This window comes from Phaethon aethereus (genome assembly GCF_964289735.1).
Source record: "Phaethon aethereus genome assembly, chromosome: 3".
NCBI classification, from domain to species: domain Eukaryota; kingdom Metazoa; phylum Chordata; class Aves; order Phaethontiformes; family Phaethontidae; genus Phaethon; species Phaethon aethereus.
The window spans coordinates 66,319,278-66,333,978 of NC_138576.1; the positions used below are offsets into that span (position 1 = coordinate 66,319,278).

The window sequence follows — 14,701 nt, forward strand, 5'->3', positions numbered from 1 at the left end:
GACACCTTCCACTAGATGAGGTTGTTCAGTGCCCTGTCTAACCTGGCCTTGAATATTTCCAACAAATCCACAATTTCTCTGGGCAGCCTGTCCCAGTGCCTCACCACCCTCATAGTGCAGAATTTCTTCCTTATATCTAATCTAAATTTAGACTCTTTCAGTTTAAAGCCATAACCCCTTGTTCTATCACTGCATGCCCTTGCAAAAAGTCCCTCTTCAGCTTTCTTGTAGGCCTCCTTCAGGTACTGGAAGGCTGCTATAAGGTCTCCCTGGAGCTTTCTCTTCTCTAGGCTGAATAACCCCACTCTCTCAGCCTGTCTTCACCAGAGAGGTGCTCTAGCCATCTTACCATCTTCATGGCCCTCTGGACTCGCTCCAACAGGTCCATGTCCTTCTTATGTTGGGTACCCCAGAGCTGGATGCAGTACTGCAGGTGAGGTCTCACGTGAGCGGAGTCGAGGAGCAGAATCACATCCCTTGACCTGCTGGCCATGCTGCTTTGGATGCAGCCCAGGATACAGTTGGCTTTCTGGGCTGCAAGCACCAGCCATGTTGACTTCTGTATCATATTGGCTTCTGGTCAGTCTTAGCAGGCTTTTATAGCTTCCATTTCAAGATAGACATGGTCTCTGTGGGCATAAGAGATGAGAAGGTGGGCCAGCACTTAGAGGTGGTGCGGCATATCTACAATTGTGTGGTGTAACTCACCAGTCTCACTAAATTGAGAGAGAGACCAGGACGCTACCTAGAGGCAGCTGTCCCTACCAGTGTCCCTTCCCCTACATTGTGCTGACATTAGCAATTATAAAGCTCTGCAGCAAGCTGGCTCAGCTCATTGCTCTGACTGAAAATCCTGTCCCTAAAAGTGGTAAGTTTCTGTCTGGATCACGAAGCTGTCTCAATTTGTCACTCAACCACACAATTGCAAGCCCAGACACAAAGGAGGAGCACACAGCCTGAAGTGGAAAGGAAAGGGAAGGCCACCAGTCTTGACAGCAGTGCACTCTTACCTTAAACCAACCATGAAATCACGCTCTTCAGCTGTCTGACTTTTGTACTCTCTTCACTTCTTCAGAGTTGTGTTGACTGTCAGATCTGAGGCTGGCAAGGAATTCTACCCAATATGATACTGTCAGGATTCCTGCAGATTTCTTATGGTCTTTCACTGCAGTACAGGGCATTATCAGCACACTGAGGTTGTCTGGAACCCTTTTCAGGAGATTTTGACATTGGTGCATTTGGCTGTCTCATATTCTTAGCTGGCTTTAATCTCTTATACTGAAACATGGTTATGGTTTTTGAGTTTACCTAAAAAGATATTTGGATGAATGATCTGTGAAATATTGGAGGTCAGGCTGGATGATATGTTGGTCTCAGTTCTGTCTACATAAAACTGTTCAGATTATAAAACTGTAGTATCTTACAGTTATGTGGAGCAGAATTTTAAAAATTCTCTTCTCTTAGCAGAAAGACGTTACACAAATTCTTTCAACTTGTATGTGTAGCACTCTGCTAAGTATTTTGGTGGAGTTTGCTTAGGTAAGTTTCTAGGGTACTTAAGGTTAATGACAAAGCTTTTCAGCTTTGACAAGATTTTTTTTTGCTTCATCTGAAACCACGTGGACAAAGATGCAAAGGAGGCATGTGGGAAATGTGCTATTGGTTTTTGCTGCTTATCAGACTTCTTCCCCATTATTATTCATATTCCTGAGGTGCAGAAGAAAAGGATGTTTTGTTGTGAAATTTTTTTTTCTCTAGAGAAATTGAAGGGCAGCTGGGGAGGTTAAAGTTCAAGCATGCACATCCCTCAGTTCTGCTATAGTAAAGAGAACTCTTGTCGGCAGAGTTCAGCAGGCAGCAACATACACTGCTCTCTTGGCAACTTGGGCAGTTGTGGCAATAGCCCAGACTTAACTTTTGACTTTGTAGTAGCTGTGAATAATATTGGAAGTCTTGCAGAAAGAATCTTACTGATAAACCATGATGTGGGCAACCTGCATTTCAAACTGAAGTAATGTCAATGACTTGTGTATTTCCTGTTGAGAAATGCACTCCTTAAAATAGTTGGAAACTGAGAATTGCCAAAAAGCTGGAGCCAAGGTGAACAATTTTTGTATAACTGCATCCTTATTGCTGCAGTTCTTAGACCTGCCTGCAAGAGTCTATAGAAGAGTGTGTCCTGTACAATGCCCTGCAGGAGAGGGGGACATTAGGAAGTGACGTTATACTGCCTTCAGTTTTTCAACTTTTCTCCAATTTTCCCATTTCTGTAAATAATTTCAAAATTTTAGGACATGGAATTGATGAAGTAATATATCTTACATTCTCTGCAGTATGGCACATATTTTCTCTCTCTGAAAATAGTAAACTGGTCACACAGCTTTTCTGAAATTCGCTTTGTATAATGAGATGATATTCAGCTTGTCAGCCAAAAGCAGAATTTAATGACTGTTTATATGACTGTCCTAAAACTCCTTAACTTTACAGCATGGTTGTTTGGCACTGCTGTAATGAAATCAAACCAAACCAGGATCCCATAGAGTTATTCCTTGTAGTTAGAAGCATGGCAGGGAAATTTGTTGATGTAGTCGGGTTTTGTTGCAGCATGATGTGGTACCTACCAAGACAGTTTAAATAGCCGAACTTTTATAATTTTGTACTAATAGTAAGTCTGTATACGTTCACAATGTTTTTACTTTAAAAGTTGTTGTGTTTTGTTTTCTTGCAGTTTTCACCGTTCCATGCAACCTTATTGGCTTCCTGCTCCTATGATTTTACTGTGAGGTACAGTTGTGTTGTTTCTTTTTAATTGGATAGAAATGGAAAGATAATCCAAAATAATGTAGCTTTCAATAGAAAAGAGTTCTATAGTGGACATGCTGAAGTGTAGTTAATGTTGCTGTCGGATATTTTCTCTCTTCATAAGTGATATCGAAAATGCATGGGTTCTTCAGTTAAAGGCTAGCTCAGTCACTCTTCTGAATGATATCTGCTCTGACAGATGCTTTCTGTAATCCTTTTCACACAATTCTGATGAATGTAGTTGCATCTGGCTGTGATAGTGTCTGATAAGAAGGTAATAACCTCTTAAATGAATGTAGGTGGGTGACTTCTTATGTTTCTGTGACATATTTTTATTTAAGCTTTTTATGAACAAAGTTTTTGTCCTGCCAGTATCTTAGGAAGCTTTAGTGTTGTTCCACGGCGTGTATGCTGAAATTCTTCAGACAGTACTTCTGCAAGTTCCCCCGGCTGCCCAGTGTATTTGATACTGCTGAGGATTTTATAATACAGATGATTTAAAGCTGATTAAAAGTCCTAAATAAGTTTGGCTTCATATTAGGACTTCTCTAAGATACACAGTGTCATAAGTCAATACACGATGAAGTACATTCCCAAATATTTCAATCGCGTTCTTTGATCTACATTTTAATTTTATAACATGGACTGAATATAGTAGGCAGTACATTTACAGATGGGAGAAGCCCTCTTTCTTCCACAAGTGACTGCAAAGTTATCCCACTCACCCAAATCATCCCGATTAATGTCACTTCACCACTAAGTGGTCTGACACCAGACACAGAAAGGTTCTGTTTCCTAAGGGAATCTTTGCTAAGTTTCAGTCCTGTAAATGCTTCTAAATTATAAATCTATGTAGTCTTTTGCCATAACATCATATAAAGTTGCATCATGAAGTTAGTGTGTTAAGCATTGTAGGAATTTTGTATGTTTCAAAAATTTTACTGGAAGAATGGTATCACTGGAATACTCTGTTTTCATCCAAGCTCCCAGAACGCAGCTAACAGAAACATGCAGCAGTGCAAAGGGGCTCCGAAGCTCTGCTGGAGATGGTGTGGAACTGCTTGAGACTGTACAGTGACAATGGTGACATTCCACAGGGAGACAGTTGCTGGAGCAGTTGTCCTTGGTACATGCAAGTCCTCAACCTCAATAGCACTAGAGAGGATGTTGCCTTCCAGGACTTAGGCTGCAGGGAGTGCCTGGTGTCTCTTCTTGGGGCTGGGGGTGATGGTGGCCTCACCTGTGGGAGGTACCTGTTCACTTTGAGGTAATGAGGTGAAGGACCTGCAGGAGGAGATGAGCAGACTGTGTACCATCAAGGATAGTGAATGCAAGATTGACAGAGTCTTCACAGATATCCTTCAGAAGTGAGAGCCCAAATCCCACAGCGCATGGAAGGAGGGACAGTTAGAGACTATGCTTCTAGCAGCAGAGGGTGAGGATAAAGATTCCCATGATAGGGGAGGCTGGAAACTTGTGACTTCTGTCAACACAAGTTGGAGCTAGAGAACAGATTTAGTGCCCTGGAAATGGGTGAGCAAGAACGAGCTTAGTCTGGGGAGTTATCAGAGTCAGCTGAGCCTGAATCAAGTGTCTGCACCAAAAGAAAAATGTGCAACCTGACTGGGGACTGCCTCCTGTTGCATTCCCTTTTGAAGTATCTGTCTGCCAACCCAACTTGGTGTCTTGGAAGGTTTTGTTGCCTCCCTTGGGTTGAGGTCCAGGAGGTTGTGGAGAGGCTGCTGGGGTTTGTCCAGATTCAGAACACTGCCTTTTCCCATTTTTTTACCTGTATGTGTTCTCATCTTGCTGAAAGAGGTGACCATGAACATATCACGAGTCGCTACATGGTGTTGGGGGCCCAGGTGGTATTTTCCTTGATACTGACAGTGAAGGAAAAAGGTTCAGCTAGGAAAAGACATCTCCAGCAAGTCAGCACTTGGCTGCATAGCTGGTGTCGCAAGCAGGGCTTTGTCTTGTACAACCACAGGGTCCTCTTCTAAGCAACTGGGTACTGTAAGGCAGGCATAAGATCCATCTGACAAAGTAAGGCAAGAGCAGCATCTTTGCCAACAGGCTTGCTAACCCAGTGAGGAATTTTTTAAACGACAGATATTCACAGAATCACTCAGGTTGGAAAGAACCTTCAAGATCATCAAGTCCAACCATTATTCCAGCGCCACTATGTTCCCTAAACCATGTCCTGAAGCACCACATCCACACGTTTTTTGAACACTTCCAGAGACGGCGACTCCACCACCTCCCTGGGCAGCCTGTTCCAATGCTTGACCACCCTCTCAGTGAAGAAACTTTTCCTAATATCCAAACTAAACCTCCCCTGGTGCAACTTGAGGCCATTTCCTCTCGTCCTGTCACTCGTTACTTGGGAGAAGAGACCAACACCCTTGTCGTCACAACGCCCTTTCAGGTAGTTGTAGAGAGCGATGAGGTCTCCCCTCAGCCCTCTCTTCTCCAGACCTAACAGCCCCAGTTCCCTCAGCCGCTCCTCATAAGACTTGTGCTCCAGACCCCTCACCAGCTTCGTTGCCCTTCTCTGAACATGCTCCAGCACGTCAGCATCCTTCTTGTAGTGAGGGGCCCAAAACTGAACACAGGATTCAAGGTGCGGCCTCACCAGTGTTGAGTACAAGGGCACGATCACTTCCCTACTCCTGCTGGTCACACTAGTTCTGATACAGGCCGGGACACTGTTGGCTTTCTTGGCCACCTGGGCACAGTGCCGGCTCATGTTCAGCCGGCTGTCAACCAGCAACCCCAGGTCCCTTTCTGCTGGGCAGCTCTCCAGCCACTCCTCCCCAAGCCTGTAGCGCTGCATGGGGTGGTTGTGGCTGAAGTGCAGGACCTGGCACTTGGCCTTATTAAACCTCATACAGTTGGCCTCTGCCCATCAATCCAGCCTGTCCAGATCCCTCTGCAGAGCCCTCCTACCCTCCAGCAGATCAACACTCCCACCCAACTTGGTGTCATCTGCAGACTTACTGAGCACTCGATCCCCTCATCCAGATCATCAATAAAGATATTGAATAAGACCGGCCCCAGAACCAAGTCCTGGGGAACACCACTTGTGACCGGCTGCCAGCTGGATTTAATGCCATTCACCACAACTCTCTGGGCTCAGCCATCCAGCCAGTTCCTCACCCAGCGAAGAGTAAACGTGTCCAAGCCACGAACCGCCAGTTTCTCCAGGAGAATGCTGTCAAAGGGAGACAGTTGTCAAAGGCTTTACTAAAGTCCAGGTAGACAATGTCCACAGCCTTTCCCTTGTCCACTAGGCAGGTCACCTGGTCATAGAAGGAGATCAGGTTGGTCAAGCAGGACCTGCCTTTCATGAACGCATGCTGGCTGGGCCTGATCCCTTGGTTGTCCTGCACGTGCCCTCTGAGCACTCTCAAGACAAGCCGCTCCATGATCTTCCCCGGTACGGAGGTCAGGCTGACAGGCCTGTAGTTCCCAGGATCCTCCTTCTGGCCTTTCTTGTAGACGGGTGTCACATTGGCAAGCCTCCAGTCTTCTGGGACCTCCCCTGTTAACCAGCACTGCTGATAAATGATGGAGAGTGGCTTGGCAAGCTCCTCCACCAGCTCTCTCAGTACTCTCGAGTGGATCCCATCAGGCCCCATAGACTTGTGGGTGTCCAGGTGGCTTAACAGGTCCTTAACTGCTTCCTCCTGGATTATGGGTGGGTTATTGTACTCTCCATCCCCATCTTCCAGCTCAGGGGGCTGAACACCCTGTGGATACCTGGACTGGCTATTAAAGACCGAGGCAAAGAAGGCATTAAGTACCTCAACCTTGTCCTCATCCTTGGAGACAATGTTCCCTGCCATAGTCAGTAAGGGATGGAGATTCCCCTTTCCTCTTTTTTTGTTGTTAATATATTTGTAGAAGCATTTTTTATTATCCTTTGCAACTGTGGCCAGACTGAGCTCTAGCTGGGCTTTTGCCTTTCTAATTTTGTCCCTGCTTGACCTAACGAGATCCTTGTACTCTTCGTGAGTTGCCTGTGCCTTCTTCCAGAGGTGATAAACGCTCCTCTTTTCCCTGAGTCCCAGCAAAATCTCCCTGTTCAGCCAGGCCAGTTGCCTTCCCCGCCAGCTCTTCTTACGGCACATGGGGACTGTCTGCTCCTGCGCCTTTAAGATTTCCTTCTTGAAGACTGTCCAGCCTTCCTGGACCCCTTTGTCCTTCAGGACTGTCTCCCAAGGGACTCTCTCAACCAGTGACCTGAACAGGCCAAAGTCTGCCCTCCGGAAGTCCATGGTAGCAGTTTTGCTGACCCCTCTCCTTACTTCGCTCACAATTGAAAATTCTATCATGTTGTGGTCGCTAAGCCCAAGACGGTCTCCGACCACCACATGTCTCACCAGTCCTCCTCTGTTTGTAAACAGCAGGTCCAGCAAGGCACCTCCCTTGGTGGGCTCACTCACCAGCTGTGTCAGGAAGTTCTCCTCCACACACTCCAGAAACCTCCCAGATTGTCTCCTCTCTGCAGTGTTATACTTCCAGCAGATGTCTGGTAGATTGAAGTCCCCCACAAGAACAAGGGCCAGCGAATGCGAGACTTCTGCCAGTCGCTTATAGAACATCTCATCTGTCTCTTCGTCCTGGTTGGGTGGTCTGTAACAGACTCTCAGCAAGATATTTGCCTCATTGGCCTTCCCCCTCATCCTTACCCATAAGCACTTTACTTGGTCTTCACAATCATTGATTTCTATACAATCAAAACACTTCCTAACACACAGAGCCACCCCACCACCTCTCCTTCCTTGCCTATCCTTTCGGAAGAGCTTATAGCCATCCATTGCAGCACTCCAGTCATGAGAAGCATCCCACCATGTTTCTGTGATGGCAGCTACATCATAGCTGTCCTGCTGCACAATGGCTTCCAGCTCCTCCTGTTTGGTGCCCATGCTGCGTGCTTTGGTGTAGATGCACTTGAGCTGGGCTATTGATTTCAACTCTGGCACGCCGCCCCTAGGCTCAACTCTAGTGAGCCTGGTTTTATCCCCTCTCCCCTTCAAATCTAGTTTAAAGCCCTCTCGATGAGGCCTGCCAGCTCATGAGCAAGTATCCTTTTGCCCCTTGGAGTCAGTTGCACTCCATCTGCTGCAAGGAGGCCCGGTGCCATGTGAACTGCCCCATGGTCAAAAAACCCAAAATTCTGGTGATGGCACCAAGCCCCTAAGCCACGTGTTGATCAGATGTGCTTTCCTGTTCCTTTCAGCGTTCTTCCCTGTCACTGAAGGGATTGATGAAAATGCTACCTGTGCTCCCGCTCCATCAACCAGTTGCCCCAGTGCTCTCAAGTCCTTTTTGACCGCCTTTGGGCTTCTTAGTGCAACCTCATTGTTGCCAATCTGCACGACCAACAATATTGGGGCAGAGTGACCATAACCTGAAGAGAATTGAAAGCATGAGGATCAGAGAAGAGTGTGGGGAAGAGTGTAATGCCAGAAGCTTTTGCACTTTCCCTGTGAAAGCAGCCTGACGCTTGTATACACCAGAGGAGACAAATGGGGAATTAGAAGTCCATGTGTGGTGGCAGAGCTGTGGCCTCTTGGGGATTATAGAGAGATGGTGGGACCGCTCACAAGACTGGAGTGCTGCAAGGGATAAAGGCTCCTCAGGAAAGAGAGGCTAGGAAGGTGAGGTGGTGATAATGGTAAATCTGTGAGTTTAGCAGTCCAGTCACTCCTTAAATTTTCAGTCACTACATGGGCTTGTTCCTTTCAAAAAGTCTTCCTTTCTATTATAGATTAGAGTGAGCTTATATAATATTCCTGTCCCCTATAGGCATGTCATAATTTCAGTAAAAGACTTAAGTGCTTGAGAACCTTTCCTAAGTTTATGTTAATTGTTACTCTTTTGCTTATTGTAGTAAGGGGTAGTGTATGGTTGCTGCCAGGAGACTGACAGTGTAAGTGCTGTGATGTCCATATGTATGTAACTTTCTAGACTGCTGTACCAGCATTCTGTCTTATATAAAGTGCTTAATTGTATTCATGTTTAAAATGCACTTTTCATAGAATACTGCGCAGTGGTTTGTGGATGGTTATTTATGGGATCTTAACCTCCTTTACTGATGCAGTGCCAGCTGGTTTGCAGCGTATCGTTACCCAAAAGGCTTCTAGTTCTAAAATAAAAAGTGGCAATTGGTTTCTTCCAGTGGCCTTATCTGAGCAATATGACTAATAATTAGCATGCTGATGTATTGAAGTGACTTGATTGTGTTGTCATACTTTTCCCTTTTTTGACACTAACTATATATCCTTCAGGTTTGGCACTAATGCGCTTCACGCAGTACCAAAATCTAGTGCAATTTCAGCTTTGACATTTTCATATGTGGAAACTGTCAGTAAAGATGAGGAGAGCTCCTAGCTTATATACCACAAAATGCCACTCTAGGCATTATTTTTCTGTCCCAATAATTACTTTTTGTGACTAGGGACAGAGGGCACTGTTGAAGAGATGAAATACAGATTTTTAGCAGTTTTCTAAAATTATTACTTGCTGGGTTTGGTATGAGTGAAAAAACAACAGAGAAGGCCAGGTCTTTGGAAAAGGTGGCATGAGCAAAAATTCTGTATAATTGAGGAGACTTGTTACCACAACACTTTGGGAACATCTCTTTTAGAGAATATCATATGATGACTATGTTGCACCTCTACCACATAACCTATACCGTCATTTACAGGAAGGAATGTAGCTCACAGTAAGACGTAGAGTTCACTTAGAAGTGTTTAGAGTTTGACTGGATGTGTCATATACTCCAGATGCACATATGTGCACACATGCTGTCATGTATGCACATGCACATACACACACATGTCTGTACATGTGGATGTGACTACATACACATTCATTTCAATTTAAGAACAAAAATACTTGATAAATATATAGAAGGTGGAGGAGGAGTAGGGATTCCAGTATGTGGTATTAATTTTGGATCTTGTTGAATCTACTGAAGGCCTGTGACTTTTTAGCCACATTTGACAGTAATTCATAGAACGGTATGATATGGCAGTCCTTTAAAAACAGATTGATACAAGCAGTATTATTTTAATAGCAGCTTAATTATCATATTGTGCTTTTATTTTTCTTTAGCATTTCTGTTTGAAGCTCAGAATTGTCTGTAAGCATTAACATATAGTAGATAACTGGACACAGCATAGCTTACTGTTTAAGCTCTGTAATCTTAAATGTTACTGAAGCTTATAGTTTAACTAAACAAATGCAAACCTTGGAGAAGATTACCAAACTGCTATGTAAGAGGCAGGGTTTTTGTTTGTTTCAGGTAGAACAGCTAGTTTGGCACATAATCACAACTGGCTATTTAAAAGCAACAAATATTAGGTTGAAAGCAAAGTTAACAATGCTTAGCTTCATCCTTTGCAAATAGTGTAATGATTGCATGTGTGCACTATAGTCAAGCTACTGAAAAAAAATGTAGTTCACATGCCAACTTCATAGTGGGGGCTAAGAAAAAGAGGATGTGGATTTGAACTTGAATTTTTACATACTTGGGTATGATGATTTGGATTTAACTCCTGTGTGGTAAATGCCTCATTGTGTCAAACTTTTTCTATGCCATTTCCTTAGTCTTTGGAAGAGTTTGGGAAAAGTGTAGGTTAATTAGAGAGCAGTTTTAACAGAAATTAAGAATTAAAATGCCAGGAAATGCATAAAGTACTGTAACATTTCCAGGACTTATTTAGGTCTGCATGCATGTTCTTAAACCTTATCTCTATCAAAATTCAGTTTGAAAGAACATCAATGTCATCTCTTCCTGGAATAACTGTTCTCTATTTTTGTACTCTCTTCAGTCTAAGAAAAAAAAAAAAAAAAATCTTGGTGCATTATCACAGACAGTGCTCACCAAAATCTAAACAGAAGAACTGATAAATTATAGACCTTCATTAAGCTGGTGTCAGGCCAGATCTTGAAATGTATTCACAGCAGCTTTCCTCTGAGCCAAAAAGGCAGTTTTTGTTGAAAGTTGTACTACACTGGGAATCATCTGTGCAAGATGCTTTAAGGTAAACCACGATCTCCAGCTCTCTATTACTATGTACAAGTAACTTGGATCACAGAGAAATTTTAAGAACTTCTGGAATAATGCTGCTCATAAAAGAAACTATTTTTTTACTTCAGTTAATTATCTTTGTTGTCTTTTTTGTTTATTTTTTTTCCTTCAGTGTGAAAAGGTAGGCATTTGCTCATTTGCTCTCTTTTTTCTTTTTTTCCAAATGGAAAATATCTTCCCGTTGATCAAAATGCTTGTCACTAGTGGTTTCCAGTGTGAAACTGAAAACTCTACAGTAGAAGCACCTGTTATTTTGAATGTCTCAGTTGATGATATTTCATGTCATTGTAAAAAGTCTCCTTGATAGCAAATCTGCTAGTGGTACTCAGAGCTTTGAGCATTACATCTGATGAAACTAACAAAATTCAAAACTGATTGTACTTTTCAATTACAATTTAACTGTTTGTTGCAACTACAGAGTTAGTCAAAATCACTTGTGCGCTATTGCAAAGCATATCTGTTCTCTTACATGTTTCCTTTTTGGATTAAAACAAGAATTACAATTTCATGGTAAATACTTAGACATATAAATGAATGCCCAGGTTCTTGTCTTTTTTTAAATTCACTGGCATTTTCCTGCTTGCATATGTTAGTTTTCTTTGAAATAAATATTATGAGATGGAATTTCTCTTAAAACAGGAAAGTGTTGGCTGCAGGAGCTACTCATCAAATGATTCAGCATCATAAATGGATTAATATCTTTCATCTATGAAAACAAATTTTCTGGTGCTATGAATAGCACTATAATGTTGTTGAAGAATACAGCAAAGAGATAGTAGTTTGTTCTTTTTCATTTCTTTTAATAAACAGGTCTGTATAAGTCTAAATATTTGTAATTAGAACCTTCAAGTATTTATACTTGAATATTTAACTATGGCAGCATCTGAGTTGTTTTTTTTTTTTCTTATGGAAAGTGCATCTTTTTTCTTCTAAATAACCCCTTTTTACTTTTTAGTTGTGAAGTTATCTATTATTTATGTTTGTCATACAAATACATTTAAATCTTTCTCTACAAAATGTATCCTGTCTGTCTGAAAGGCAAAGTTAGAGTTTTTTGTGGACAGTTGAGGAAGCAGAAGTATTGAGAGAGACCACACATGCCCACATTATTATCTGTATGTCAGTGACAACCACTTCTGTATTTCTCGGGCATCTGACTTACCTGTTTTTAGGCAAGTGATTTTTCCCGTGCTTGAAGAAGAGTGGGGCATGTGTCAAAGTGAACTGAAGCTCCCGTCTAGAATTACGATACTAAAGGATGGGGAATATCTAGAAGCTCTCATGAAACCATATAGGTCCCTATATTAGAGGTTTGCGTGCCGGTTTAGTTAATTCATATTTTGGGGAGAAATTGAGGAATAAAGAGTAAGCTGGATAACTTCACTCTCAATAATTGCACTTAAATTACTGTGTATCAGCAGCAATGAAGTTGTTAAGTCTTGTACACCAACCAGCCCTTATAGGCTTATGTCTTCAGCCTTCAAGATCAGAGTGGCACATGATGCTGCATCTTGGTCTGCACCTTGTATTGATTTAAGCTAAAAGTACTAGAGAGTAAGTAGTACTTGCCTAAATGGAGTTTCCCACTTGCATTTCTGAAATCAGATTGAACATTTTAGTGACAAGAAATACCTTCATGTTGTGAGCATGCCATTTTTCAGGGCACTCTGTTTCTGGTGTAGGATCTTTAGTTGATAGCTCAATAGAATGATGATATAAATGTGTTCTCAGGTTGGCTTTAAGCACATCATGATGATGAGAGTTATTCTCAAATCATTGTTTGGAGGAAAGTATTAAAGTTACTGTTTATGAATGCTGGTAACTAGTTCTTAAAAGTTACTCTGTTACATTGTGGCAGAGCAATTGAAACAAACATAACTTGCAATCTGCCATTTTACCATAAAGAAGAATGTACAGGATTTCTTTGTCAGGACATCACATGTATAATAAGAAAAAACAGTGGTGCTTATGCAGTTCTATTAGAGTAGGTTCATAAATGTGTAAGTGGTGTACTTTATTTTCCCATACAGTACATAGGAAGTAAACTAAGAAGTTAGCGTTTCATCAAGAATTACTTGCATATAAGTTGAGTCCTGAGGGAAGAACTATGCTACTGGAGCAAACTCAAAAGTAAAACCTATTTCAGAATTACTTTTTTGGATCCTTTGCCATTTGATTTAGCTGTCAAGCAACTCTTCCTCTTTTCTTCAATGCTTATGGAAGATAGTACTTTGAATAAAGGCTTTCTTCTATATCTGAGCTGCTTCATAATGTTGATACTTTACTGGAACCGTAATGAAATAATCTCTTACGGATATTATTGTGGAAATAGTTAGATGTCCCCATTTAATGCCTGAAGTAATGATGTTACTCTGATTGGCCTGTATCCAAAAGTAGCTCAACACTAAGTTCTGCTCAGACAGAAGTTTTTCTAGTTTGCAGGAGGAACTTTTACAGGTAGCTATCTTTGCACAGGGATTAGAGAATGGGAGCAGGAATATGAATTGTGTGATACACATGTAGAAAACTGAGTCCTGGGTTGGTCTTGAAAACTTCTTGGTTATATACATCTGTATACTACTGTGACTTCTGCCTGATGGTGGCATTAGTCGTTGAGTGGGCTTTTATGGAAAGCACCCTCTAAATAGCTGATTCACAGCCACCTAAAAATACAATTTATGAAGACATCTTCTATTTGAAACTTAAGAGCAGCAGTAAAGCTTTCATGCATAAATATTTATCATTAATTTTTTTTTTTCCCCAGAAGGAAATGGACTTGAGGACTTGTGCTCTTTGTGCTTCCATCTGTGCATTTTCCCTGAATCATTTCCTGAAGTAACTTTTGAACTTATTGAAGACTTAATTAGATTTGACAGGAAAGTTGTAGTCTAAATTTACTAAGCTCGTACAAATGTGTGGAAACTCATGAGCATACAAGAGAGTGAAATCCAATGTATTACCTTAAGGAAGGCAAAAGTCGTAGTATGAGTTCACCACCTGTCTAACTGGCTTGCTGATCTGCTAGCTCCTCAGCGTGCAGCAACAGGCTGCCACAACAACACATGCATTGTACTGCCTTGTGCAGACACTGGACCCTGAAATGATACTTGCTGCCTTTTTTTTCCAGCCAGTGATGAAGGCGCAGGAGCAGGGTAAGGGTAAGTGTAGAGTGGGAAGGAGGACATGGTAGGAGATACATGGGAGAAACTGTATTGGGGGTTGGTAAAAGTGTTTTGGTAGGGGAGCACAGCAGATGTATGTAGCAAGATGGAGCTCTGTGATATTTGCTATGGTGGTACATAAAGTATAAAATCCGTAGGATGACAGGCTTTTTCTCTTCACATAACGGCTTGTTCAGAATAAGCAGGCCACCTGCAATGTACATGCAGCTTATGAAATGCATGTGAAGTACATGTAAAACAAATAAGAAACTATCAAGGAATGAGGGAAAAGGCATACCTTCAACAGTTTCAGTGAAAAAAAATTAAGAAAATGCACTCATATAGGTTGCAGGGTATCTACAGTCATAGGTAAAAATGACAGTTCTGTTTAAGTGGCATACCTCCATACAGGCTGTACAAACCTGTAATGGACCCTAAAAGTGTATGTAATTGTCCCACTGTTGAAGTTCATGCTGCCAACCGTGTAGATACACCTACAATTAAAGTAATGCAAGCACACCTATTTGTGCCATGAATGCATCTTCATTTTGCTGTACAGCTATCCTGCTGGGGTAAACACTGTCTTAGAAAACCACACTGTGCTTTAAGTCTTCAGAATGCAATGGAAGTTGAC

General features: G+C 42.1%; 1 protein-coding gene across 2 annotated transcripts in view; it reads left to right on the top strand.

Annotated features, from left to right (window-relative positions):
• PEX7 (peroxisomal biogenesis factor 7) overlaps positions 1–14,701 on the top strand; it is a gene marked incomplete at its 3' end in the record, with an annotated part of 50,423 nt that overhangs the window by 21,288 nt on the left and 14,434 nt on the right. For both annotated transcript variants that reach the window (XM_081998459.1, XM_081998458.1), the window contains exon 8: positions 2,729–2,784. In XM_081998459.1, the coding sequence (XP_081854585.1) occupies positions 2,729–2,784 (56 nt within the window). The remainder of the gene's footprint in view (positions 1–2,728; positions 2,785–14,701) is intronic.